The sequence below is a fragment of the Balaenoptera borealis genome (genome assembly GCF_965194805.1).
Source record: "Balaenoptera borealis genome assembly, chromosome: 18".
NCBI classification, from domain to species: Eukaryota; Metazoa; Chordata; class Mammalia; order Artiodactyla; family Balaenopteridae; genus Balaenoptera; species Balaenoptera borealis.
The window spans coordinates 46,610,313-46,636,177 of NC_138877.1; the positions used below are offsets into that span (position 1 = coordinate 46,610,313).

The 25,865-nt window shown below is 35.8% G+C and overlaps 2 protein-coding genes across 6 annotated transcripts in view; both read left to right on the top strand.

Moving 5' to 3' along the window:
• PIBF1 (progesterone immunomodulatory binding factor 1) overlaps window positions 1–25,865 on the top strand; it is a 220,880-nt gene that overhangs the window by 64,818 nt on the left and 130,197 nt on the right. For all 5 annotated transcript variants that reach the window (XM_082365951.1, XM_082365954.1, XM_082365952.1 and 2 more), the window contains one exon: window positions 755–853. In XM_082365951.1, coding sequence (XP_082222077.1) covers window positions 755–853 — 99 coding nt within the window. The remainder of the gene's footprint in view (window positions 1–754; window positions 854–25,865) is intronic.
• LOC309615791 (rab GDP dissociation inhibitor beta-like) lies at window positions 6,109–21,336 on the top strand (the record flags this gene model as incomplete). Its single annotated transcript, XM_082365767.1, is given in 6 exon segments — window positions 6,109–6,148; window positions 14,073–14,155; window positions 18,950–19,400; window positions 19,403–19,705; window positions 19,708–19,877; window positions 20,217–21,336. Coding segments are annotated over 6 exon segments (1,503 nt in total). The 3' UTR covers window positions 20,673–21,336.

Below are 25,865 nucleotides of genomic sequence, written 5' to 3' on the forward strand. Positions count from 1 at the left end.
AATATTGACCTTCACCTCAGCTCTCTCATTTAGCTACTCTAATGTCACCCCCTGCATCTTATGAACTAAAATTCCAGGGCTGAAGACACTACTCTACCTCTGAATCACTGTTCTCTGACAGCAATCTCTATTTTTCCATCTTGCCTGTACAACCACTTCCACTTAATCTGTTAGGCATCTTATCAGGACTCCAAGTCCTTTGTCCCTTACTTTCTCCTAATCTCAGTCCTTCTGTGTTCCCTTCTCTTTCCTTCCTCTCCATGTGAGACCCAGGGTCTATCAGTTTAGCTGTTCTCCTGCTTGTGTCCCAAACTTCATTTCCATTTGGATTCCTGTGATCTCTATATCCCTCATTATAACATTTTATATTGCATGTATTAACTTCTCAAAACCTCAGCTCTCTTGTGGATAATATGTTGGTAATTATACCTACCTCATTAGATTATGGTAGGAATTAAATGAGTTGATATAAATACAGACTGTTTACCCTACCTTCGACCCTTGTGGAGAAGAATTGTGGAGAAAGGTAGTATGACATTTAGAGATTAGACCATGTTTGTACCTACACTGCTGTGTGCTGCTAGAGAAACTCACCAAGCCAGGCACATTTGTATAATATACACTGTGGGACACCAACCCTTAGGGTGTCCCTGAGATTATCAGTTAGTCCAATTCCAAGCAAGCCCATTTATGAGTCTTTAAAAGATGGATACTTGTGTAGTCAGAATAACTGAAGTGTACATTTACACTTTAGAAACCTCCGAGAAGCAAGGGATAATGCTGTGGCTGAAAAGGACCGAGCAGTGATGGCTGAAAAGAATGCTCTAGAAAAACATGATCAGCTCTTAGACAGGTAAGCATCCTGAAAATAGAAATGTTAAAACTCTTCGATTTTTGTTCCTGTTACTCTTTCTTTTAGAATATAGTTTTTCAATAGAAGTTTAATTTTCATTTCAGTTGAAGTGTAATTTACATGTAATAATTTACATATGTAATAATTGCATATATTGAAACAAGATAGAGAGTTTCCTTATACCCCTTTGGTAAGTCTCAACTACCACCCATCAAGAGGCAAACACTTTGTGATTTCTCTCACCATAGCTTAGTTTTGTTCTTCATGGACTAAAAATAAATGGAATTGTACAGTATGTACCCTTTTGTGTCTAGCTTCTTTCACTCAACATTATATGTTTTCATCCATTTTATGTTGTATCAGAAGTTCATTTCTTACTGTTGCTGGGCATAAATATACCACAGTTTGTTTATTCATTCACTTGTCAATGGATGTTTAGTTTGTTTTCAGTTTGGCGCTATCATGAATAAAGCTGCTATGGACATTTTTATACAAGTCTTTTTGTGGGTATATGTTTCTGTTTCTCTTGGATAAATACCTAGGAGTGGAACTGCTAATCATCGAGTAGATGAATGTTTTACCTTAAAAGAACCTGCCAGACAACTCCAAGGTGATTGTACCATTGTATACTCCCCAGTTTATTTTTCAAACACCTATATTTTCTGGTTCATGTCTGTTGGAGGGAGGGGAAGAGAGAGAATAATTTGTCTTTAATTTATCAATAGAAAATATATTTAATAACCTAGTTAAAGGAAAATCACTGATGAGTATTAAAGTAAATATCGTTATCTCATCAAACAATGTATTTTAGTGGTTCAACTACATGCAGAGTAAACAGAGTGGTTACCTTTTTTTTTTAGCTTTTTATTTTGAAATACTTTCAGACAGAAAACTTGCTAAAATAGTATAGAAAAGTTTTCATGTACCTTTCACATACTGGTAAACTTTGAAAATAAACTTTGAAAATAATCTCAATGGGTCTTTTACTTGTTAAATGAAGATTACAGATTAATTTGTGGTTAAGCAATACATGGAACTAAAAATTCAAGCAAGTTTTCGCATAATGAAACTATTGTTAATCCTCTAGAATGTCAAAATCTTTCAGAATGGTCCAAATTGTTATACTTCTGAATTCACATCAACCTTATAAACTTGACTCGTGGAGAAATTCTAATAAATGTAATAATGAAGAAATCTTTTCTCTAATGTGAAAGTATGTCTTATTCTAAAGATCTTAATATAAAATTAAACATTTATAAACCAGCTGCTTTTATTAGCGTGCTGTTGCAACCTATCTTAAAATTATCTTTTATTATGTATAATCCTTCTGTTTATAAATCTATATCATGTCCATTAAAGATTTACTTAGCTCCTTGTTGTTGTTGTTTTTTGTTTTTTTTGTTTGTTTGTTTGTTTTTTTAATTGTAAATGGAAGAATTAGGGTTTATTAATGCCTCACCAAAACAGTAACTTTCCTTACCAGAAAATACTCAGTAAGGCAGAGTATACATTTATAAACAAACCATACTTTCTTTTTCTCTTAATGGTGAGGAAACACAATAGAATTTAACAAAATCGCCATGTTTATAGAACCAGAAAATCTGTATGTGAGGACACTGACAAATGCATAGCATTGTATATCCAACATTATATTATTATACAGAATTGTTTCATTGCCCTAAAAAATCCCTTGTGCTTTACATATTCAGTATTCCTTCCCCTCCCCCTGTACCTCTGGAAACCACTGATTTTTAATTGTCTTTATAGTTTTTACTTTTTCCAGATTGTTGTTGTTTTTGAATGTGATATATTTAGTAATGGCTCTAGAATAATATTTATGGACAAACTAACAAGCTTTAAAAGAAAGCATAAGTAAACCAGAACTTATATTCATGCAAAATTTCATAACTTGCTAACTTGGTATGTGCTTGTGAGTTTGGAGAGAGAAGAATAGTAAATGTGTAAATAGTAAATAGTAAACCTTAAAATTGGCTGCTTATACTAAGCTCTGTGATGTCCTACACTCTGAATCTAAAATCCTTCTTATCCTACTTGTTCATACACTAGCAACTGGTATTTATCCTGAAAGCCATGTGATACTTTAATATCTACTGAATTACGGAGAATTCAGTCATTTAATGTTTGTAAAGCACGTTAGAACAGTGTCTTGCACATAGTAGTTCTACAGAAATTATTGGTATTATAGAAAAATTTGCTGAGTTAACTCTGCTTTAACTAATGGAATTTTTGCTCTTAATTCCTTGAAGTGATAGTAAAACTTTGCTTATTTGGAGGCTAATTTTCATCCAACCTTAAAAAATTAGGACAGTTTTAAAATCAGGACAAAGAAGGAAAAAAAAGAAAATGTTTCTAGACACACTAGAAATAACCTATGAGCAGCAAATAATGTTAGTGCTCAGAACTTTAAAGCACATTATAGGACCAAGGATTTGTTGAAAAAATGAGAATAATGTCTGGAATCTAAAACTCAAAATAAGCTTGGACTTGAATAAAATGCCTAAAACTGCTAAATGTACTTATCTGGTTTTTGAGCTATAATATTAAAGTAAAGGGGAAAATCCCCATGCTTAGGGTTATAATGTTGCTAGATGATTTCAAAAAAGTAGGATTCTAGATATCCCCACAATTTAATTTTTCCTTAATTAATCTATAAACTTATTACAATTCATGTCAATAATTTCAAAAGACTTTTAGTGAAACTTGACCAGCTGACTCTAAGATTCTTTTTCAGAATTGCTGTGGCTATGCTTGTGCCTACTCTTGTACGTTTACTCTTCCACATGAATTTTTATAGTTATATTTTTCATGTTAATACCTTTCATCCGTCCAGAGTTCATTTTGGGGTATGGTGTAATAGAGAACTAATTTTATTTTATCTTGTTCACTATTAAGTTAACTGTACATTTAATGGCATCCAAATAAAAATACCAGCAAGATTTTTTTCTGCTTAATCTACACTCTAACTTTCTCTTGTGTTGGGTGGTATGGGAGTAGCACAGGCCTTTTGGGATCCTGGAAAGGGTAAGTGAGTTAGGGATGCATTTGGATTAAGTGGTTTGCAGTCACTTCTGTTTACAGTTAAATTATTGCTAGCCATTTCTGAGTATCAGTGGCTTCCAGGAATATTCTTATTACCCACTGTGCAACATAGGTTGTGAGAGATAGGAATGTGTCTCAGGTACCCATTACTGGAACCAGGGATTATTGACCTTCTTTTTTGGTGGAGGGATAAGCAAGATGCAATCATTTATCCTTTATTTTGGAGGGGAAGCCCTGGCAGTCCTCTGACCAGTGGATACTTAAACTTCTTACTGATGTGGTGGCTTCTCGAATCTTCATAGGGTTTTTTTTCCCCCAGCTTTATTGAGGTGTAATTGACAAATAAAATTGTAAGGTATGGAAAGTGTACAATGTGATGATCTGATATACATATACATTGTGAAAGGATTCTCCCCTCATGGAGTTAATTGACACATCTACCACCTCACATATTTACCTTTTTTTTTTTTTTTTGGTGGGAACATTTAAGGATTTAAGGTCTCTCATAACAAATTTCAACTATACGATACAGTGTTATCAACTGTAGTCACCGTGTTATACATTAGATCCTCAAAAATTATTCATCTTACAGCAGGATTTTTTTTAACCAGACATATCAAATCTATGGTTCATATGAAAAAATTAAAGATATTTCTTAAATAATAAGACTTGAAAGTCGAAGTTACTCCTGTATCCATGGGCTGCAGAATCGATGTGTTAGCAGGCATGAAAACAGCATTCATCTCATTGTACATCTAGCCTCAGAGCTGTTGGTTAACTAAACACATTGTCATTGAGGAGTAATATTTTGAAAGGAATCTTTTTTGTTTTTTGAGCAGTAGGTCTCAACAGCGGGCTTGAAGTATTCAGTAAAACCACGTTGTAAACAGGTGTGCTGTCATCCAGGCTTTGTTGTTCCACTTACAGAACACAAGTAGAGTAGACTTAGCACAATTCTTAGGGCCCTCGGATTTTCAGAATGGTAAATGAACATTGGCATCAACTTCAAGTCACCACCTTCATTAGCCCCTAACAAGAGAGTCAGCCTGTCCTTTGAAGATTTGAAACCAGGCATTGACTTCTCCTCTCTAGCTATGAAAGTCCTAGATGGCATCTTCTTCCAATAGAAGGCTGTTCCATCTACATTGATAACTTGTTTATTGTAGGCATCTTCATTAATTATCTTAGCTAGATCTTGTGGGTAACTTGCTACAGCTTCTACATCATCACTTGCTGCTTCACCTTGTGTTTAAGTTTTATGTGATGGAGTTGACTTCTTTCCTTAAATTTCATGATCCCATGAACCAGCCTCTTCAAGGTTCAAACTTTTCTTCTGCAGCTTCCTTACCTCTCTTAGCTTTCAAAAACTTGAAGAGACTTAGGGCCTTTCTCTGGATTAGGCTTGGCTTAAGGGAACGTTGTGGCTGGTTTGGTCTTCTATCCAGACCACTAAAACTTGCTTCATATCAGCAGTAAGGCTATTTTGCTTTCTTCATTCCTGTGTTCACTGGAGTAGCACTTTTAATTTCCTTCAAGAACTTTTCCTTTGCATCCACAACTTGGCTAACTGTTAAGCCCAAGAGGCCTGGCTTTCGGCCTATATCGACTTTCAACATGCCTTCCTCACTAAGCTTAATCATTTCTAGCTTTTGATTTAAAATGAGAAACGTGTGACACTTCCTTTCACTTAAACACTTTGGAGGCCATTGTAGGGGTACTGATTGGCCTAATTTCAGTATTGTTGTGTCTCAGGGAATAGGGAGGCCCAAGGAGAGGGAGAGAGCCTGGGAAGATAGTCAGGGAATCTGTGAATCACCTTAAATGCCAAGCTATGCAGTCTGGATGCCATTCTGTTGAATGACATGATCAGAGTTCTCAGTTTTAGAACAATTACCCCGGAAGAATGAGGGATGAAAGTAATACTAAACTGATAACAGGAAGATAGTTCAGAGACCATTATAAATAGTTTGCTATCTTATATAGGCATGGTTCATGGCGCCCCCAAACAATTACATTAGTAACATCAAAAATCACTGATCCCAGGTCACCATAATACATATAATAATAATGAAGAAGTTTGAAATATTGTGAGAATTACCAAAATATGACACAGATACTAAGTGAGCAAATGTTGGGAAAATGGCACTGATAGACTTGCTTGATGCCACAAACCTTCAATTTGTGAAAAATGCAGCATGTGCGAAGTTCAAGAAAGCAAAAGCACAATAAAAGGAGGTATGTCTGTATAGGCTTGGAAGATTTTAATATGGAGATACTATTCTACAGTAATAGAAGTTATATCTAGAATGTGATTGGTGATTATCTTATTTATAGAATCATGCTGGGTCTGGGCACCCAAGCTCTAGACCAAAGGTCTTAAGAGGATAATAACCAAACATATTCAAAAGATTAGAAAATGTCCTACAGTGTCAGATTATAACTGTCTACAGATATTTGAAGTGTACTTTTCTCACGTGGTCAGGCCTAAAGTAGTAGAATTGGGACCACTGAGTAAACATTACAAAAAAGGGTAAAGGTAAACTTTCTAATAGGGATTTTCAAAATGCCTTGGCATCAAGTATATTCTTCGTCATTAGAAGTGTGCAGGCATCAGCTGGCCAGGCATTCAGTAGGATTATGTTTGTAAGGATCGAAGTATCAAGTGGGTAGCTTGATGAGTCTAAAGTCCCTTTTGATCCTGAAATTATCTGTAACTACAGCTCAAAAGAGTTGATACACTGGTTAAGTTACCATGTAAAGAGAATGGTGAACCCAAGCTGTTTTTGAGTGAATTTTTTAAATCTCTGCAGTTCACTTTTCCTGTTTTTTGTTTGTTTCAAAATAAAAACCTAGTATTTAGGACTATTATTTGAAAAAGACACTATATATTTTTTAAATATCCACTGAATTTTTTAAAAAATATTTATTTATTTATTTGGCTGCATCGGGTCTTAGTTTCGGCACATAGGATCTTTTAGTTGCAGCACGTGGAGTCTTTAGTTGCAGCATGTGGGATCTAGTTCCCCAACCAGGGATCGAACCCAGGCCCACGGCATTGGGAGTGCAGAGTCCTAGCCACTGGACCACCAGGGAAGTCCCTCCACTGAATTTTTTTTGGGTATAGATTGCCTAAGAATATTTTGGGCATATCATGTATATTTTTTGTATATACTGAAACCCAAGGAAAAATATTATTTTATTTTTCAGAGGTTGAGTTTTTAATACTCAAGTGTGTGATTCTGGTTTCCTTTGTGTCAAAATCAGAATAAACAGATGTGTTTCAATCTTTACATGCATTGTGATTTCTGTGAATCATGCTTAAGTAAAGTCCAAGACATGTCTATACACAATTTTCTAGTCAGGTATAACTAATCTCAACTTTTTCATTTTGTTGAAAGTTTTACTTTATCAAATGCTTCATTTAATGATCAAACAACCTGTGTTATTATAAAGAGAAATGTAGGGAAGTAGTATGCCGCTTTCAAACATGAATGAAAAAGGCTTTTTGCTGAAGGACTTTAATTTTCTACAAAAAATGGACTTTTCTCAGGCATATAAAAGACCTGTGTATGTCCCAATTCAAGTCCAACAATTCATTTAATAGTAAGTAACAAGTACCCAGCTTTCATGAACAGGAACAGTTATTACCTCTTGTTCTGTTGCTTTGAATCTCTAAGCACTTTGAGTATTCTTTCTGCCACAAAGGGGAAATTTTTAAACTCAATCAGTGTGACTAGAATAAATTTGAATACACTGTTACATCTGTGGGATCCTACAGAAGAGACCTATGTTTGAATCTAAAGTGTCAGCTTGTAATCCAAAATTAATTTTAATAGCTTTTTTTTTTCAGTTATAGTTGTTTTAATTTTTTTTAAAACTATGGTTTGATGTATTTGTAATAGTCTTTTAAGTTTGTAAGTATTTTTAAATGAATATTACTTAAATTATGCTTTCATAATTACCTAAATTATGCTTTCAATCCCTACAACTTCTCTGGTAATAGTAGAATTTTGTCCTTATTTTTTCTCATAGAAGACAAAAGTAAGGGGGAATAGATCTAGTGAGTAGATTGAGTTTTATGTTATACTGGGCTAGTTTAAAGCTTGATATAGCAACCAGCTGTCCTAAATTTCCATTCAGTGCTTTATCCCCAAGAGTAGAACAGTTTTGACATGCTTTTATTCTACCTTTTGTCATATTCTTATACTGTTTATCTTTGTTTATCTGGTTTTTTAATCTTGCCTTGCTTCTTCAGCAGGCAAGTAAATGTTTGTGTCATTTTCAATATAAACTTAATGGGATAAAGGATGTTGAGATTTGAAATAAAAGCTATAGTACTGTACTTAAACTTTGTTTACTTAATAAATTCTGTGATAATTTTATTCATATTATTCTTAGTTTTCATGGTTACATGAAGTAATTCATATCACAATTGTTATTTGAATGCAGAAATTCTTGATTCTCAATCCTATATTAAGTTACTTTTGACATACCTCTTTATGAAAGAAAAAATATACAATAAATTCTTGCTTCTTAAATAATTTTTAGTATTTGATTTTTTTCTTTGAATATTTGCAAAATACTCTAATTATAAGCTACTCTAATGATTTTTCAGAGTTTATAAAATTATCTTTTGTTACTTGATTTCTCTTATTCTTTAAAATGTTCTGTTTGCCTATTGGTTTGTTTCATTTATATTGAAAGAGTCTAGCCCCATGTTCTCAAATTTCTCTTGACTTTTAAGCTGCTGTTTCATCTGACATATAGTTGTCCACTTATATAGGATATCTCAAGGTGGTCTCATTACATCCTAAGTTACCACAATTGACTCTATTCCTTTCCTAGTAAAGGCTTTGGAAATAGTAGTACATAATGTAGTGTACATGAAAGCATTAAGAAATTTATTGCTGAGGTGAAAAATATCTGTTCCTTCTCAGTCTAGACACAAGCCTTTGAAAGGAACAGATAAGAAACACCCATATTCGGATCACAACGTATGGATTTTGTTTTATCCACCTCTCATCTATCTTCCTTTTTCTTTATTAGGTATTGGTCTGATCTGACATGCCTTGCCCCACCAGAAACAATGGCCCAGGGAGTCCTTTAACCATTCATGGATAATTTGTTGCTTATAATTGGGCTTAAATGGTACTACTGGTTCTGAAGTGATACACCTATTCTCCTCCACTTCAAAAGAATGTATCTTTTTTTTTTTTGCCACATACTTCTTATTTAATTATGAATAAATTCAGAGATGTGTGTTGTATTTATAATTGAACGATTCTGCATTCATGTTCTCAAACATATTATAAACTAAAGTCTCTAATATTCCCATTATTTTCCAGATGGGAAAGAAAAACCTCATGAAACTTGGTAAATTTTTTGCAAAAGAATGTATCTTGAATATTTTTGTGCAGCAAGTCAAAATACACACATACACAAAGCAATTAGATATTGTTTTCTGTCAGTCTTTTTTTCTCAAAGAAGGACTGGGTAGCTTCTGTGGCCAAAAAGGATGTTTACTCTATATCAGGAGAATTAATGATGGATGCCAATATTGTTAACCTGAAAGTCCATGGGACAGAACATCTTTATACAGTAATAGACTAGAGTTATCAGCATATTTTGTTGTTTAGGTGGAACAATTGATATAGAGAAGGCTGTTTTCATACCTACCGACTTACACCTCTTCTCTCCTCAATCCTGAATAACTCGCAATGGCCGTCACTCTCAGGAGATCAATTCACTGTTGATCTTATAAAATCAAAGCTGTGCTCCAGAATTCTATCTTGGTCCTTATCCTTTTTTAACTTCTTATTTCAAATTTCATGTGTGCACAAAAGCTACAAGAATGATGCAAAGAACTCCTTAATATCTTTTATCTAAATTCACCCCTTTTTAACATTTTGCTACATTTGTTTTATCATTTTTATTCTCTCTCTCTCTTTCTCTCCCCTCACCCCACACATTATTTTTTTTCTGAATAGTTTAGTAGACTGAATGCATCATATACTTTTGCCTCTTCACGGTTTATTTTCTAGGAATAAGAATATTCTCTTATATAACCACAGTACACTTATCAAATTCAGGACAACATTGATAATAATACTTTTATCCATTTTTGTCAGTTGTCCGAATGATATCTTTTTATAACTGTTTTTTTTCTGGCACAGCATCCCGTCCAGAATTATGCTCTGCTTTTAGTTATCACGCCTCTTCAGTCTCCTTTAATCTGAAACAGTTCTTCAGTTTTTCTTTTCTATTTTGTTTTCATGACATTTGATTCTTTTTATGTTGGATCATACGCACATATATGTCTCTTCCTTCTGGGCTCTCTTCTACTCAGCTTTAACTGTCACTTTAGGGAATGATCAACAATGTTTTTAAACTCAAACCATACCTTTTCTTGTGTTTTGTAAACTTGTATTTCCAGCTACGTGATTGACATTTTTATCTCAGTGTTTTTCTGGGACTTTAAACTCAGTATTTGTGAAACAAACTCAAGCTTCCTCTCACATTCACCCTTCCCAAAACAGAACGTGGCTTCAGCTGACTTCAAGTCATTAAACTATACTGCCATTTTTAAGTCATTTCTGTTTGAACTTTCAGAATAATAATCCTTTCCCCTTGCTCCTGTGTGTAGGTTTGTCAAATTTCATAGCTTCTACCCCTATAGCATCTCTAAAATCCTCCACACTCCTGCTGGGAGTCATCCTGGGTCAGCTTCTCGTTACTTCTTGACAGGGGTCGTGCTGTAATTTTGTACGATAACCTCTCAGTTGGTTGCTCCATCTTTCCCCCTCGCTTAATCCTCTTGCCCAGACCTGTTCTTCCTGCCATAGTTTTGCATCCTGACTAACATCATCATTTGCCCAGACACTTGAACAAGAAAGCTGGTGGTTCACAACTGCTTTTTTTCCTCTCTCTTCTTCCCATTTATTCAACCAACAGGTTATTTATTGATAACTGCCATGTGCCATTTGCTGTGCTAGATGTTGGTGTACATAAATAAATCAGTAAATGGGAGGTTGCCCCTGCTGAGAGTCAATAGAGGGAAATGGAAAATAAGCAAACAGATTCATAATTATTATGTTATAATTATGTGTTTTGATGATTGCTATGAACTAGATTATGTGAGGAGGAATAATGGCTCCAGCAGGGTATATCATGATAGGATAGTCCAGAAAGGCCTCTCTGAACACTTAACCTAAACAAATATGCTTTTTCTAATTCCTAAATATATCTAATCATTTCCCGCCTCTTAATCCCAGGTGCCACTGCTTTAGTCAAGTCTTTCTTTTCTCTTGCCTGAACTATTTATAATAGTCTCTGAACTATCTCACCGCTTTCAGTTTAGTCCTATTTTCATCACTTATTCTTCCAGGGTAATTGTTCTAAAACTCAGAACTCTAATTATGTCATTCAGCAGAATGGTGTCCATACAGCACACAGCTTAGCTCTTAGGGTCATTCACAGACTTCCTGCCTATCTTCCCAGTTGCAGGTATTTCTTTTGATTCTCCCCCATTTACTCAAGACAAATGGATCTCTTCAAGTTCTGTAAGTGTATGGTGCTTCCTCACCCTTTTATATGGGTTCTTTGCTAGGAATGACCTTTTCTCTTCCCTTGCTCATGTATCTTACCATTCATCTACTAGGTAGATACCCATTCAGTTGGTAAGAATGAAATCCATGATCATGTCTTCTATGCATACCTTAACTTCCTGTCAGTAATGCTGAAGTCTCTTCTCTCTGTTTCCTAGCATTATATTATAATTGTGTGTTTATTTACAAGTCTTTCCTCTGAAATATTGGGACTTTTTTTGAGGTCAGAGATTTTCTCTTCCCCATTTTTGCTTCTCTAGTAAGGTAAGGCCTCTACTCAGTGTCTTTGAAATAAGTAATTCTCAACAAGTATCAATTTCAGTTGATTAGAGCTTACCATGTTCATTTTGACTTACAACTTTACATTATGAAGGCAGTTCGAATGCTGAAAAGAGTGCCCAGGACTCGTCTTCATTTTACTGTATCAGTGGTTCCCAAATCTAGATGAATTTCAGTCACCTGGAGAGATTTTTTTTTTTTTGGAAGACGTATTTTTTTTGCCTCTCTCTACTCCTAGTATCTAGTGTACTTCCTACAAAACCCCCCAAATAATCCTAAGCTATCCATTCATCGAATATGTGTTTGAGAAACATGACAACAGCTTTTGAAAACACTTGTAAGCTATAAGTTCTAAAGAAGTGCTAGTTATTACTGTCTATCACTGTGCCCTTCTTGGTGCCTTAACCAGTAATCTCAAAGAAGATGTAAGCTTCTTCTTGAAGGCTAATGCCCTAAGTACCCTAAGATTTGAAAGAACTTGAGCAACTGTTGGTTATCTTATTAAAACATTGTTATCAGACCACGGGCCAGAAGACAGGAAATAAACAAATGTCCCTATGCTCTGCAAGACTGAAGAGGAAAGAGTCTAGAACTATATACATCAGTAAACTTGAATGTAGCCCATTATGAACATTCTAAAACAGATTATTAAACAGATAGTGAGCATTTAGAAATGGAAATGGTGAAAACCAGAAGTCACCATTAGTTAACTATTAACTCTCGACAAACTACTTTTACTTCTTTTTTTTTTTTTTGAGGTATTTACTAGAACTTCTAGAGAAGAATGCCAGTGATAGAAGGAGGTATCTCAATTTCAGCAAAACATTTTATTAAGATTATCTTTGTAGACACATGGGAATTGTGAAATTAATAACACGGTAAATAAATGATGAATTGAAAGCAGTTTAAATATCAGTTTCAAAGAATGTTGATTAGTAGATCAACCTAGAGGGACATTACTGATGAAATGTTTACAGGCTTTTTACTTAATTCTTAACCTGTCGTTGGTTAAATCAGATTGGTTAAACCTAGATTTCTCAGTGAGCCCAGTGTGTAATTCTCTTCAAATTTCACACTTTCATTCAGTAAATAAATTTAGCGAATTGAGCACCTTGTACCTGTCACATACCCCATTTTGATATCCCTCTTTCCATTCTCAGTGATTAACAGGGAAGTAACTGTAAGTTAGCCAGTATTGCATAAAATCATAGGCTAGGAAACTCTGACCTATGGTTTAAAGAAAAATTTGTTTTTAAGGGAACTCTGAAGTGTTAAGTTGATGGAGGACTTCTAAAAATGAAGATTTTTTAAGAGCATTTTTAGGATTTTCTCTGTTTGAATATTATATGGATGAAAATAAAATGAAGAAGATACTCTCATCTCCATTGGAAACTGAGAGAAGCCTCAATATGGTATCATAAATTTCAAAGAATTTTGGTCAGAAACAGTGTAACCAGAACACTCTACAATTTAGCAGGTAGAGTACAGTGAGGTGGATAGTATATAGAGGAAATTCTGTGCAGCTCCTGGCACTCTTCAGTAGAACTTTATGTAATAATGGAGATATTCTTTATCTGCCCTATCCCATACAGTAGCTACCAGCCACGTTGGGCACTTGAAGTTTAGCTAGTGTAGCTGAGAAACTGAATATATTTTATTTTATTTTAATTAATTTAAATTTAAATAGCTACTTGTGGCTTCAGGCTATTATTATATTAGACAGCTTAGCCCTAAAGTGAAGGGGTAAAGGCTGGAAATTTCAACCTCTTTCTCCATCATATATCTGCAGGAATGCCAGGCTAGAGGAGAGCCTGTTTAGTTGTGCTGTATCTTTTTTCCTTTGGTGCAATTTAGATTCTCAACCAAGAGTGATGGGGTTTGTATTAAAGCAAAGCAAATAGATGTAAAACAGATCAATTGCAGAGAAGAATGCTTGCTGTTCCATAGGTTGAATGGGGGCTATTTAAAATCTGAGGGGTTATGATGAAATTTGTAGTCTAAACTGACTTTTTACCAATATGACTAACTCTCCCAGAAAGAGAGAAATAAATACAAAATATGAGAGACAAGTCTAGAACTATAAACTTCCAATCCCATAAACTTGACCATGGGTAAAAGTATCTGGAGAAAATACAAACATAAGCTTCCAGACTCACTTCTTATAACCTCAGCTTTCTCCCTGCCTTCAAGCAAGGAAATTGCTGACCAGATAATATTTTCCTAGTCCTCCAGTTCATTGGATAATGGAACAATCCAAACAATGTTTTGTTAAACAGGAAAGAGGCGAAATGAAGGCTTGGCTAGAACTGCCTTCATTCAAAGATTATTAAGTGATGGGGGGTTGGTTCAGGGAGGACAAGTATGAGAGATATGTAAATATTTTTTTAAATGGAAGGAGACAGTAGGAGTCCTATAAAAGCTGCAGAAGATAAAGAGAACATTTTAAAAGATCTATGCTAGGAATCTAGAAAGATTTTATAGATTATAACCTATTCACAACTAAAAGAATTTAAGAAAGCACAGACTCTTTGAAACCAAAGGCTTTGCAAAAGAATAAGATGGAAGGCGACTGGCAAAGTTAAAGAAAAAAATTACATAGAAAAATGACATACAAAACTTACTAAGGAATTAAAGAGAAAAAGGGGGGGTAGGGAGATCCAGAAAACTGAATTAAGGGGGGGTTTATAAAACAGAAACAAATCAAAAAAAGAAAAGAAAAAGCAACAAAGAAGTGATGCAAACAGTTAGAGAGGAGGTATTAGACATGGAGAACAGACAACACATATCCACATTCAGAAAATTAGTGTGTCAATGGAAGAAAACAAAATGGAAGAGGAAAAAAATATTTAGAGATACAATAAAAGAAAATTCTTTCTGAAGTTTATCAGAACTCACCACATTCTGGGTGCTGTGAAGAGGATAAGAAATAGCAATGTAGTAATCCAAGTGAAGTTATTGAATATGAACATTAAAGGACTATTATTAGAAGCATCTGGGCTGGATAAGTAAGTCATTTGCTAAGGAAAAAATACAGGTTGAGCTTAAGTTTTTCCTCCATAACTTTATACTTTATTTATTCATTTAGCAGTATTTATTAACAACCTGCTTTGAGCAAGCACTTTAACACTGGGATTGAAGATTTAACAGTGGTCTCTGTCTCTGGAATTTACGTTCCTGTGGTGTAAATCAACACATATAAATAAGCGACAAATTAAAGAAGGTAATTTTAGAAAGTAACAATTATTTAAGAGAAATAAAACAAGAGTGTGATTCAGGTAAGTGAGACTATGTGAGGGGTGACATTTTTTGCCTCCTGAGTGATGAAAACTCACTAGTCATGTGAGGACTCAGGAAGCCTGTTACCCACGTGGCATTCCTGAAAAACCTGCTTGAAATGGTAACCTCACTAACCAAAGAATCAAAGAAATCATTAAAAAAAAAACAAAAAAACAAAGAACTCATGAATTGAGATGTCAAGGTATAAAAGAACTGGCAGTGAATATTTAATGTAAAATTAAATCTCAATAAGTATTGTCATTCTGCTTTCAAAACACATTGTAATCATAATTGTTATGGGGAAATTACAACATAAAAATAATGATTTAACATAAGTAGAGGCAAAAATAGCAACTTGCAACTAAAATTAGAGAATTGATGGTAAGAGGAAATAGTGTGTATATAATATACATAATATTGTATAATTATAATTTCCTCAAACTTCATAAGAATTAGTGGTTTTATCAAGAAATATCTATTTAAACATATTACTTAGTCAGGAAACAAAACATTAATTAAACTGAAAACAGACGATATCCTTTGTATATTGCCAGAGGAGAGGGAAGAAAAAAGAAAGCACAGACCTTATAACAAAAGATAGATAACAAAGCAAACAACAAAGAAGCAATACACAGAAAATATAAATTCTTAAGATGGCAGACGACCGATTGTGTCTTTTCTGACAACAGTTGTAAATGTGATGAACTCACTATTATACAGGAAAAGAAATACAGTTTGGGTCAAAAACTAAACTATATTCTTTTCACAATAATAAGTGACTCTGGATGTATAAAGATGAAAAAAATAAAATGAAAAATAACACCGGATCTAAAACTATTCTGCAATAAATATTTATTAAAATTTGTTTTAATAATTCAGGATCTTGAGACTCCCTTTGCCATGACGATTTATACACAATGAAGAGGTGCTCCAGAGCATTTATGCATCGAATTTGCCACAGGGCAAGTGCTGATTGTCCCACTTTGGGTTACAGCCCACACCCAGACTGCTCGTTGTTGCCAAGGATCATTTAAAACGTGGTTTGAGGGTAGGGATAGTTTCTAGATAAAATTCCTAGATAAAGGGGGGTGCCAACAGTTACTATAATGAACTGTTTACTATACTTCCTGATCAATAAATAATTGATGAAATAGGAAATAAAGCTCAGAAAATTTAAATAGTGGAATCATGTTGTTAATTCATAAGCACTTTTTCACTGAATTCCGCTTAAGGGTCACATTAAAGTTATGATCAAAGGTACAGTTCAGTATGTGGCTTATGAATTAGCTTAGAGAGAATGTGTGGTAGTGAGATCAAGGTTTCAGGTCCATTCATCTTGCAGACCTTTTTTTTTCTTTTTTTTTTTTACAGAGGTGGGTGGAGGGGGATGAGTGGGGTCTATGATCTTTTCTAAATCTAGCCAGCTGCCTCAGAAATGTGTAATTTTGGGTCACAAGCAGAGAGAATAGATAGAATCCGTACAAATATCTAAGTATTACTAGAAAAAGAACTCAAGTACATGTCCTCCTGGTGACTTATCAATAACATTGTGTTTGTAAATGAAAGAAAACACTTTATTATATATCTGCACATTTTTTAAGATGCTTTCTTAGAAATCCAGAGTCATAGGTGATCAGTCATTATGCATATGAATTGAATCACAGAGAGAGAGAGAGAGTGTGTGTGTGTGTGTGTGTGTGTGTGTTTGTACAGCTTTCTTTATAGGCTGCTGTTCTGTTGCTTAGGGGGAAATTTTCATAGATTTACATTTGGTAAATATATCCACGTCCAAAAAAAGATACGTGTAAAATATTGGAAAGCCAGCTGACTAAATCAACTCCTAAAAACTTCAGTTAAAAGTAAGATATTTTCCACGATTATTTTAAAATATGATGTTTACTGGAAGGAAAGTCCAGAGAATTACCACAGTTGAAGTGTGAGTGTATTTCTCCCACTTGTAAATGAGCTCTTATTTCCTACAGTGTATATTCTGGTCCACAATGAGTCATTTTCAAAATGTTTCAATTTAACTCCTAATACATTTTTAAACTTGGCAGGCATATTTAGATGAACGTTACTTCCAGTTTTAGAGACTGCTTCTAAATTATACTTCAGTACTGCAGTCATTATGAAAAGTTCTTTCAGTAAAAAGGAAACAGGATTGATTGGAAGTGTATGTTTTAGAGGAATAAAAAAATGGTTGCCATGAATAAAAATCAGATAGTTAAGCTTTTAAAAATTTTGTTACTACATAAACCCTCTTAATATTATCTTTAAAAGTTGTAGTATAATGTTCTTTTTATTGATAGAAGATACTTAAGAAAAAATAAGATTTATTCTAGATAATAAAGTTAATATTTATTGATCTCTTACTATGCCTAGCACTATTTGTGTTTTACGTGTATTAACTTTTTTAATACCCATATAATAGGTAGTAGTTTAGTTTCTATAAACCATTCAGGCTTTTTTTCTATTATAGTGCATGGAGCCTGATAACATTTCTGGACATATAACTGGTGCTACATGAATGTTTGTAAAAGCTAATACTTTTTGGAGAATTTTACATATTGCCAACTCTTGATAAGTATTTAATAATTACCTTTATAAATTTATGCAATCCTGTAAATCTTATAAGTCTTCTGGCAGATTTCAGTTGACCAAGCTGTCCATTGTTACGATTTTAATATCTTAATTTTTATCATAATGATGTTCACACTGTGCCTTATTCTTTTTAACACTTTATATTTTTTTTAATTTAATTTTTTTTTTTTGGCTGCATTGGGTCTTTGTTGCTGCGCACAGGCTTTCTCTAGTTGCGGTGGGCAGGGGCTACTCTTCGTTGCGGTGCGTGGACTTCTCATTGCGGTGGCTTCTTGTTGTGGAGCACGGCCTCTAGGCACATGGGCTTCAGTAGTTGCAGCACACGGGCTCAGTAGTTGCGGCACGTGGGCTCAGTAGTTGTGGCGCACAGGTTTAGTTGCTCCACGGCATGTGGGATCTTCCCAGACCAGGGATCGAACCCGTGTCCCCTGCATTGGCAGGCAGATTCTTAACCACTGCACCACCAGGGAAGTCCCTAACACTTTAAAGAGTCCCAAAAGTTTAGAGTTGGGAAAAACTTAGAGGTTATTGAAAACATTCCACCCATTTAGCAGATGAGGAAACAAAATCTAAAGAGGTTTTCTGACCTGTCGTGAGTTACACTTACTAGGAGCAGAGCTAGAAGTAGATACATGTTCTCTTTGTTCCCATCCACGTTGTTCGTTCTGCCACACAATTGTGTCCTTCCATCAGTAAACAGTAAACAGCATATGAAGCACAACATGTGTGATGTTAAACAACATCAATAGGTACATCTTTTGCTCTCCAGTATGCGTATTAAAAACAACAGGCTCGGGCTTCCCTGGTGGTGCAGTGGTTGAGAATCTGCCTGCCAATGCAGGGGACACGGGTTCGAGCCCTGGTCTGGGAAGATCCCACATGCCACGGAGCAACTGGGCCCGTGAGCCACAATTACTGAGCCTGCGCGTCTGGAGCCTGTGCTCCGCAACAAGAGAGGCCGCGATGGTGAGAGGACCGCGCACCGCGATGAAGAGTGGTCCCCACTTGCCGCAACTAGAGAAAGCCCTCGCACAGAAACGAAGACTCAACACAGCCATAAATAAATAAATAAATAAATAAAAAACGTGAATTTCTTTTAAAAACAAAAACAAAAACAAAAACAACAGGCTCTCCTCTTCCCGTCTGAGGTGGCAGCTGGCCCCCTCTTCGCCAGCTCCATTTTCTCTCTGCTCCTGCTTCACTTTTCCCCCCACCGGCCCGTCCTGAGCACTTCCGCCCGCCTCCTCGGGGTGGCCGCCTAGCCCCCGACCCCTAGAGTGATGCGCCTTCTCCTTTCTCTGGGCTTCAGTCTGCGCCCGGCCCCTCCGTGAATGAGGGGTACGACATGATCATGCTGGGCACCGGCCTGATAGAATGTATCCTGTCAGGTATAATGTCAGTGAATGGAAAGAACGTTCTTCACATGGATAGAAACCCATATCCTGGAGGAGAGAGTGCATCATCTATAACACCACTGGAAGATTTATACAAAAGATTTAAAATACCCGGAGCACCACCAGCATCCATGGGGAGAGGAAGAGACTGGAATGTTGACTTAATTCCCAAGTTCCTTATGGCACATGGTCAGCTGGTTAAGATGCTGCTTTTTACACAGGTCATTCGCTATCTGCATTTCCAAGTGACTGAAGGGAGCTTTGTTTATAAAGGAGGAAAAATCTGCAAGGCTCCTTCCACTGAAGCAGAAGCCCTGGCATCTAGCCTAATGGGGCGTTTGAAAAATGTCGATTCAGAAAATTCCTGGCGTATGTTGCCAGCTTTGATGAGAACTATCCTAGAACTTTTGAGGGCATTGATCCTAGGAAGATGGCCATGAGAGAGGTGTATAAGAAATTTGACTTGGGCCAAGATGTCATAGGTTTTACTGGTCATGCGCTGGCACTTTACAGAACTGATGACTATTTATATCAACCATGTTGTGAAACCATTAACAGGATTAAACTTTACAGTGAGTCTTTGGCAAGATATGGCAAAAGCCCATACCTTTATCCACTCTACAGCCTTGGAGAACTGCCACAGGATTTTCACAGCTAAGTGCTATTTACGGAGGTACATACATGCTGAATAAACCAATTGAAGAAATCATTATGCAAAATGGAAAAGTGATTGGTGTAAAATCTGAAGGAGAGATTGCTCGCTGTAAGAAGCTCACCTGTGATCCCAGCTACTCCATCATCTGTGATCGAGTAGAGAAAGTGGGCCAGAGACTTCCCTGGTGGTCCAGTGGTTAAGAATTCACCTTCCAACACAGGGGATGTGGGTTCGATCCCTGGTTGGGGAACTAGGATCCCACATGCCGTGGGGCAACTAAGCCCGTGCGCCGCAACTACTGAGCGTGAGCCTACGCTCTCTGGAGCCCAAATGCCACAACTAGAGAACCCGAGCACCACAATTACTGAGCCCATGTGCCACAACTAGAGAGAAGCCCATGCACCGCAGCAAAGGATCCCGCATGTCACAAAGAGGATCCCGCGTGCCACAGCTAAGACCCAACACAGCCAAATAAAGAAATATTTTTAAAAAAGAAAAGAAAATTGGGCCAGGTGATCAGAGTCATCTGGATCCTCAGCCACCTCATCAAGAACACCAGCAACGCCAGCTCCCGCCAGATCATTATTCCACACAACCAAGTCAACCAGAAGTCAGATATCTATGTCTGCATGATCTCCTCCGCACACAACGTGGCAGCACAGGGCAAGTACGTTGCCATCGCTAGCACAACCGTGGAGACCAAGGAACCCGAGAAAGAAATCAGACCAGCTCTGGAGCCCTTGGAACCAACTGAGCAGAAATTCGTTAGCATCAGTGACTTCCTTGTACCAAAAGATTTGGGAACAGAAAGCCAGATCTTTATAACCCCTACGTGTGATGCAACAACTCACTTTGAGATGACCTGTGATGACATTAAGGACATCTATAAGAGGATGATGGGATTTGAGGAAATGAAGCAGAAGAAAAATGACATGTATGGGGAAGACTGACAGCAGTACCTGTTACCATCTAATTAGGACAAACTTAAAATTTGGCAAATGATGCATATTGTATGAAATCAATATTGTAAGGCCTGCTTTTGTGATCAAAACTGAGAGATTGCAGAGCACTGTACCAGTAAATATTCCTCCCCTTTCTAATATCATGTATGAACTTGTTTTCATGGAGTGGCTCTTCAGAATTGGCAGGTGCCCACATTCTGTTCAATTTAAGTGATACTAGCTTATTTTTTCTAGTGAAGAATCAGTTTTGAAACGTGATACTGATACAGAGAACTTGATAGAGTATTTGTATCTTTTAATCAGCGTAACCTTTGCAGTTATGAGCTTCTGCTGCTCAAGAGCTGGGTCAGTACAGTTTGTGTGCCATCTGTCCCCTTGACATTAAGGAGATTCAGAATCGAATGTTCCATAATCAGCGACAGCACCCCTCACTCCTCCCCACCCCTTTTCATTTACATCACGTGTTATAACAGTACCCAGGCAGCACAGCCACAAGCTTGGTTTATGGGGGCCTCCAATTCTAACCAAACTCCAGACTTTGAGAGTCATTTTGGAGGAAGCCTCTGTGCGATGTTTTAACCTAATAAAATTGATGAGAGCAGAGGGGAAAGAAACCTATCATAAAGCAGGTAAATGTAGAGCTTCTTTTGTATCCCAGGTGTGGCTTCTTCAATGGACCAAACTGCAATGCAGTATTGATTTGACAGAGCCTCTGCTTCAACGATGTCTGTCTCACGATGGCTCCAAATGATTTCTGTACTGCAAAATAAAGCCGAACTCTGGAAACCAAAGCAAAACACCAACAACAAAATTCACAATGATACTGTATTAATATGGCAACTGTGGTTGCCATAATAAATTACCACAAACTTGGTGACTTAAAACAACAGAAATTTATTCTCTCATAGTCTGGAGGCCAGAAGTCTGCAACCAAGGTGTCTGTAGGGCCATGCTCCCTCCACAAGCTTTAGGGGCAATCTGTTCTTTGCTTCTTCCATCTTCTGGGGCTCCAGGCATTCCTTGCTTTCCTTGGCTTATGGCCACATCATCTCCAGTCTCTGGCCCTGTCTTCACATCACCTTCTCCCCTGTATGTGTTTTATAAGGATATATGTGATTGCATTCAGGACCCACCCAAATAACCCAGGACAGGCTCTTCTTCTCAAGATATTTAACTTAATCACATCTGCAAAAAAACTTTTTCTGTGTAAGGTAACATTTACAGGTCCTAGGGATTAGAACATGGACATACATTTTGGGGAGGGACCACCATTCAACCCACTCCATATGCCTTTTAAGTCATTTGAATTAGTATTTATTCAGATCCTCCAATCGGAATATGATTTTATTTTTAAGTTATCCAACCAGAACTTTTTAAGTTATCAGCGAATTTTAGGAGTTATTAAAATTCTATCAAGTTGGATTATCTTTTCAACCTACTAACGTGACATTTAGCAAATTACTTGCTCTTGAGCAAATGGCACCTTAAAGATTCTAGACTCTGTACCATATGATGTTGTGACATATTTATTATGAATTAAAAGACATCCTACATGACTTTTAGTAACATTTTTAAGAACATCATGGCAATGACATTAAGGGTTAAAGAAACAGAGTTGGACGTTTTCAACAGAAACAGTGTAAAAATCTAGCTTTAAGCTAAGCTATATTAACTTCGTTTAGACCGTATAATTGCTTTCTTCTATATAGCGATTGAATTTTGCTATACTCTATTTAAGATTCAATAAGTAAGATCTTGAATGCTTTAATAATATAATGACTTTCATGTTTTATTTTTGTTCTACTTATTTTTTTCAGTCAGCAAACTTTTAACCCTTCCTGGTTTTAATAAATGTATGTGTAACCTGTTTATTTCTATGGCATATGCCAGATATGTGATCATTTAGTTTCTCCTTCTGTAGAAATCATTGTTACTAGATATGAAGAAATTCCAGAAATCATTGTTACCAGATGTGAGGATATTCTCAATTCCTTTTATCCATTAAAGTGTCTTACTTGTAAATGAAAGAAGAAAACGTAACTGATATATTACATAATTCTGTGCATCACAGAACTAAATGGTATTTATTATACAGTTCTAAGCTCTCAGTAAATGTTAACTATTATTATTTGTTCTCATCATCCAGTTAGTTGACTTTTAAAGTTCAGTTGTGTCTGTTCTCTATTCAGTACGATAAAGATAAAGGGGTAGGAGCAGTCTCTGACACAATCTAGTAAAACTATTTCATTGCAGATGGATAACTTGTTACAAGGCTCTCTGAAGAAGGGGATCCCTTTCCTCAACTTACTGTTTATTTTAATTATTAGTAATTTACTGTTGGGATTTCCCTTGCATTGTTGTGAGTTTTAAAATATATATCCATGTATTTTTTAAATGGATTTTTTTAGCTTAAAGGCAATGTGTTTTTATTTTACAAATGAAAAGTCTAATCTGTGTATTTGTTAAAAGCAGGAAATGAGTTAATGGGTCTTCAAACAGTGAAACTTAACCGACATCCACATATCTATTATTAGAATGCAGATGTTTTCTCCTAATTCACTGGGACCCCAAATATGAACTTCTATTAGCTAGAATATTCATAGATACTCCAAATGTAATGATACCTACCATTTCTAAAATTCTTTTTGTCCAAAATCACAGAGATGGAAAATGCCCAAAAGAATACATCTCCCAGCCTCCAGGCAAGGGTGCACCCAGATCATTCTAGTCAGATAGACTGTCCATATGTAAACCTGTAAAGGAGCTCATATACCTGTAAATGACAATGAAATGTTAGCTTTGAAATTGTTTTTTAAAGTAGTTTACAGGAAAATCAAGGTATGGTTAATAGCCTGTCATTTATGAGAATGGAATGTTCTGTATGTTGCTACCACAGGACATGTCTATTCTTACTCACTTCTCAACTTTTGCCGTTGGTTAAACTGTGCATTGATCCAGAAATAAGTCAACATGTTTAAATGGGAAATGTGTTATTAAATTCAATCATTTGTATATAGTAAACATTTTTTTTTTTGGACCCCAAATAGCACTTGTAAAATATAAATCAGGTTGTTTAAAGTGCTGGTCTCTAATTTTTGAAAATTAAAACTATGAACTGAATGCTTCTAAAGGAAAACAATTTTTTAGCCAGTTTCCATGTTGCTAGCTACTGTACATTTATATGTGTTATCCAATGTAGTAAATAATGCCTCTTTCATTATAGAAACTACCCCTTGTCCACCACTATCAATAGCTCCCTTAGATATTAAGCATTACACTTATAAGAAATTGTAAGCTCTAACAACCTTTCTGCAAGCTTATGTACCAGTTCTCATCCCACAAATTTTAAGCACTACATTTACAAATTAAGGTATACCAAGACATAGCTAAAGTTTATGACTCCTTAAACCATACATATGTCTTTGATGATAGAGAGCACTAGAGAAATGTTGAACTAATGGCTCAAACTTTTTATAAGCTTTCAATAAAAAGTACAGCAATAGTAATTCTTGGGGTTCATTTGAATAGAACTATGAAAAAGGTATCTAACTTTTTGCTTTTTATGAATTTTATTTATAAAAATTATGATATAATTTTATAAACACTTCTAAGAATTTTTAGTTGCCAATACTATCTGATAGGTGTTACAAATTTATAGCTACATAATTGTACCTAAAGTAAAATTCCATACAGCTAAACTCATTTTCCTTGACCATTTTGTAATAGAACCTAATGGAAATTAATTGCCGTGACTGCCTCGTCCCTGTGAGAATTTGAGTATCCGTTGCACAATTCTATGAAATGTTCTCTGCCTCCCTCGTTTCTTTAATATGCGGATGAACTTAAGGCTTCCTTCCTGTCAATTCCAAATGTTTAACACTGCTTGCCTTAGTTCCTTTTATTTTAAATGGGAGCCAACATCATGAACTCCGTACTTTACAATGAACCTCAGAAAGCAAAAGAGAAACATATCTCTCCCCATAGTTTCAGAGGAGAATGTGGAGAAAAATACGTTGTGCTGTGCTCAGATTTCTCTTTGGTGGAGTGTGGACTATGGTAACAGTAATAGGGAGGTAAAATCTCTCTCTGAATTTTTCTTATGCTGGGCTAGAAAGTATTCAACTCAACATCCATTGAACCTTTGTGCATAACACTGTAGAAGAAAAAAAAGATCTTAAAACATGATTTTTGTTTCCAAAGAGCAGAAAGAATAAATGTATATACATATTTATATTTTAAAGCAAAATGTTCTCTATCTTAAGGAGTCGATACTGGTCTCTGAATGTCCCTATCTATTTTAAAGGAGAATCAGGAATGACCTATTAGCGGAGGTGGTATATGAAACAAGCATCTGAAGTATGAATTGTGATATGCAGATCTGAGAGAAGGGCATTCCCAAAACTTTATAAGCCTTCCTAAATGTAGGAGAAAAAAAAGTAAAGGATTGTCAGGAAACAACAGATAACTCAGTCAATTGATTTGGAGTGTACAGTTAGGTAGAGAATATAAATAATTTCATATTCTGGTAGGCCTGAAATGTCAGAATAAAGAACTTATATTTCTTCAGTGAGCAATGAGGGGTGATGTGATGAAAGTCATTTTAGAGAATTAACTTGGCAGTAATATATCTATATAGACATTTTATATATATATTATATATACTTCTATATATATATTCAGAGTAATTCAAGATACCATGAATAGGAGCACCTGAAGCTCAGGTGACATGTAACAATGGCCTCAATTGGTGTGATGGCATAGGGAATAGATGGGAAAATTGGTTTTAGAAATACAGCTGGGGGATGGTGACTTGTGGAGATTTTTCTACCCTGCTCTCTACTCACCACCCTCCCTTTCCTAGAGAAAAGAAATTTCTAATATGTTTGGATCCTATTCCAAGACACTGTTTGGGCCATGTTTCTAGTTGGGTAGTCTCTAGCAAAAAGGTCAAAATCATGAGGACAGCTTGCTCTTCCGCTTCCTCTTTTCCTGTGACTAGAAAAACAGGGTTGGAGATCACTTGCAATTTTCAGTCTTTGGCAGTATATACACGCTGATGTATTTAGTCTTCAGAAGCTAGCCCGTGTTAAGATGGGACTGAGACTTAATGGCCTCTCTTAAACCTTAAACCTATCTCATTCTCTATCCACATCTACCAGAGACCTCTGAATTGGGGTTTTC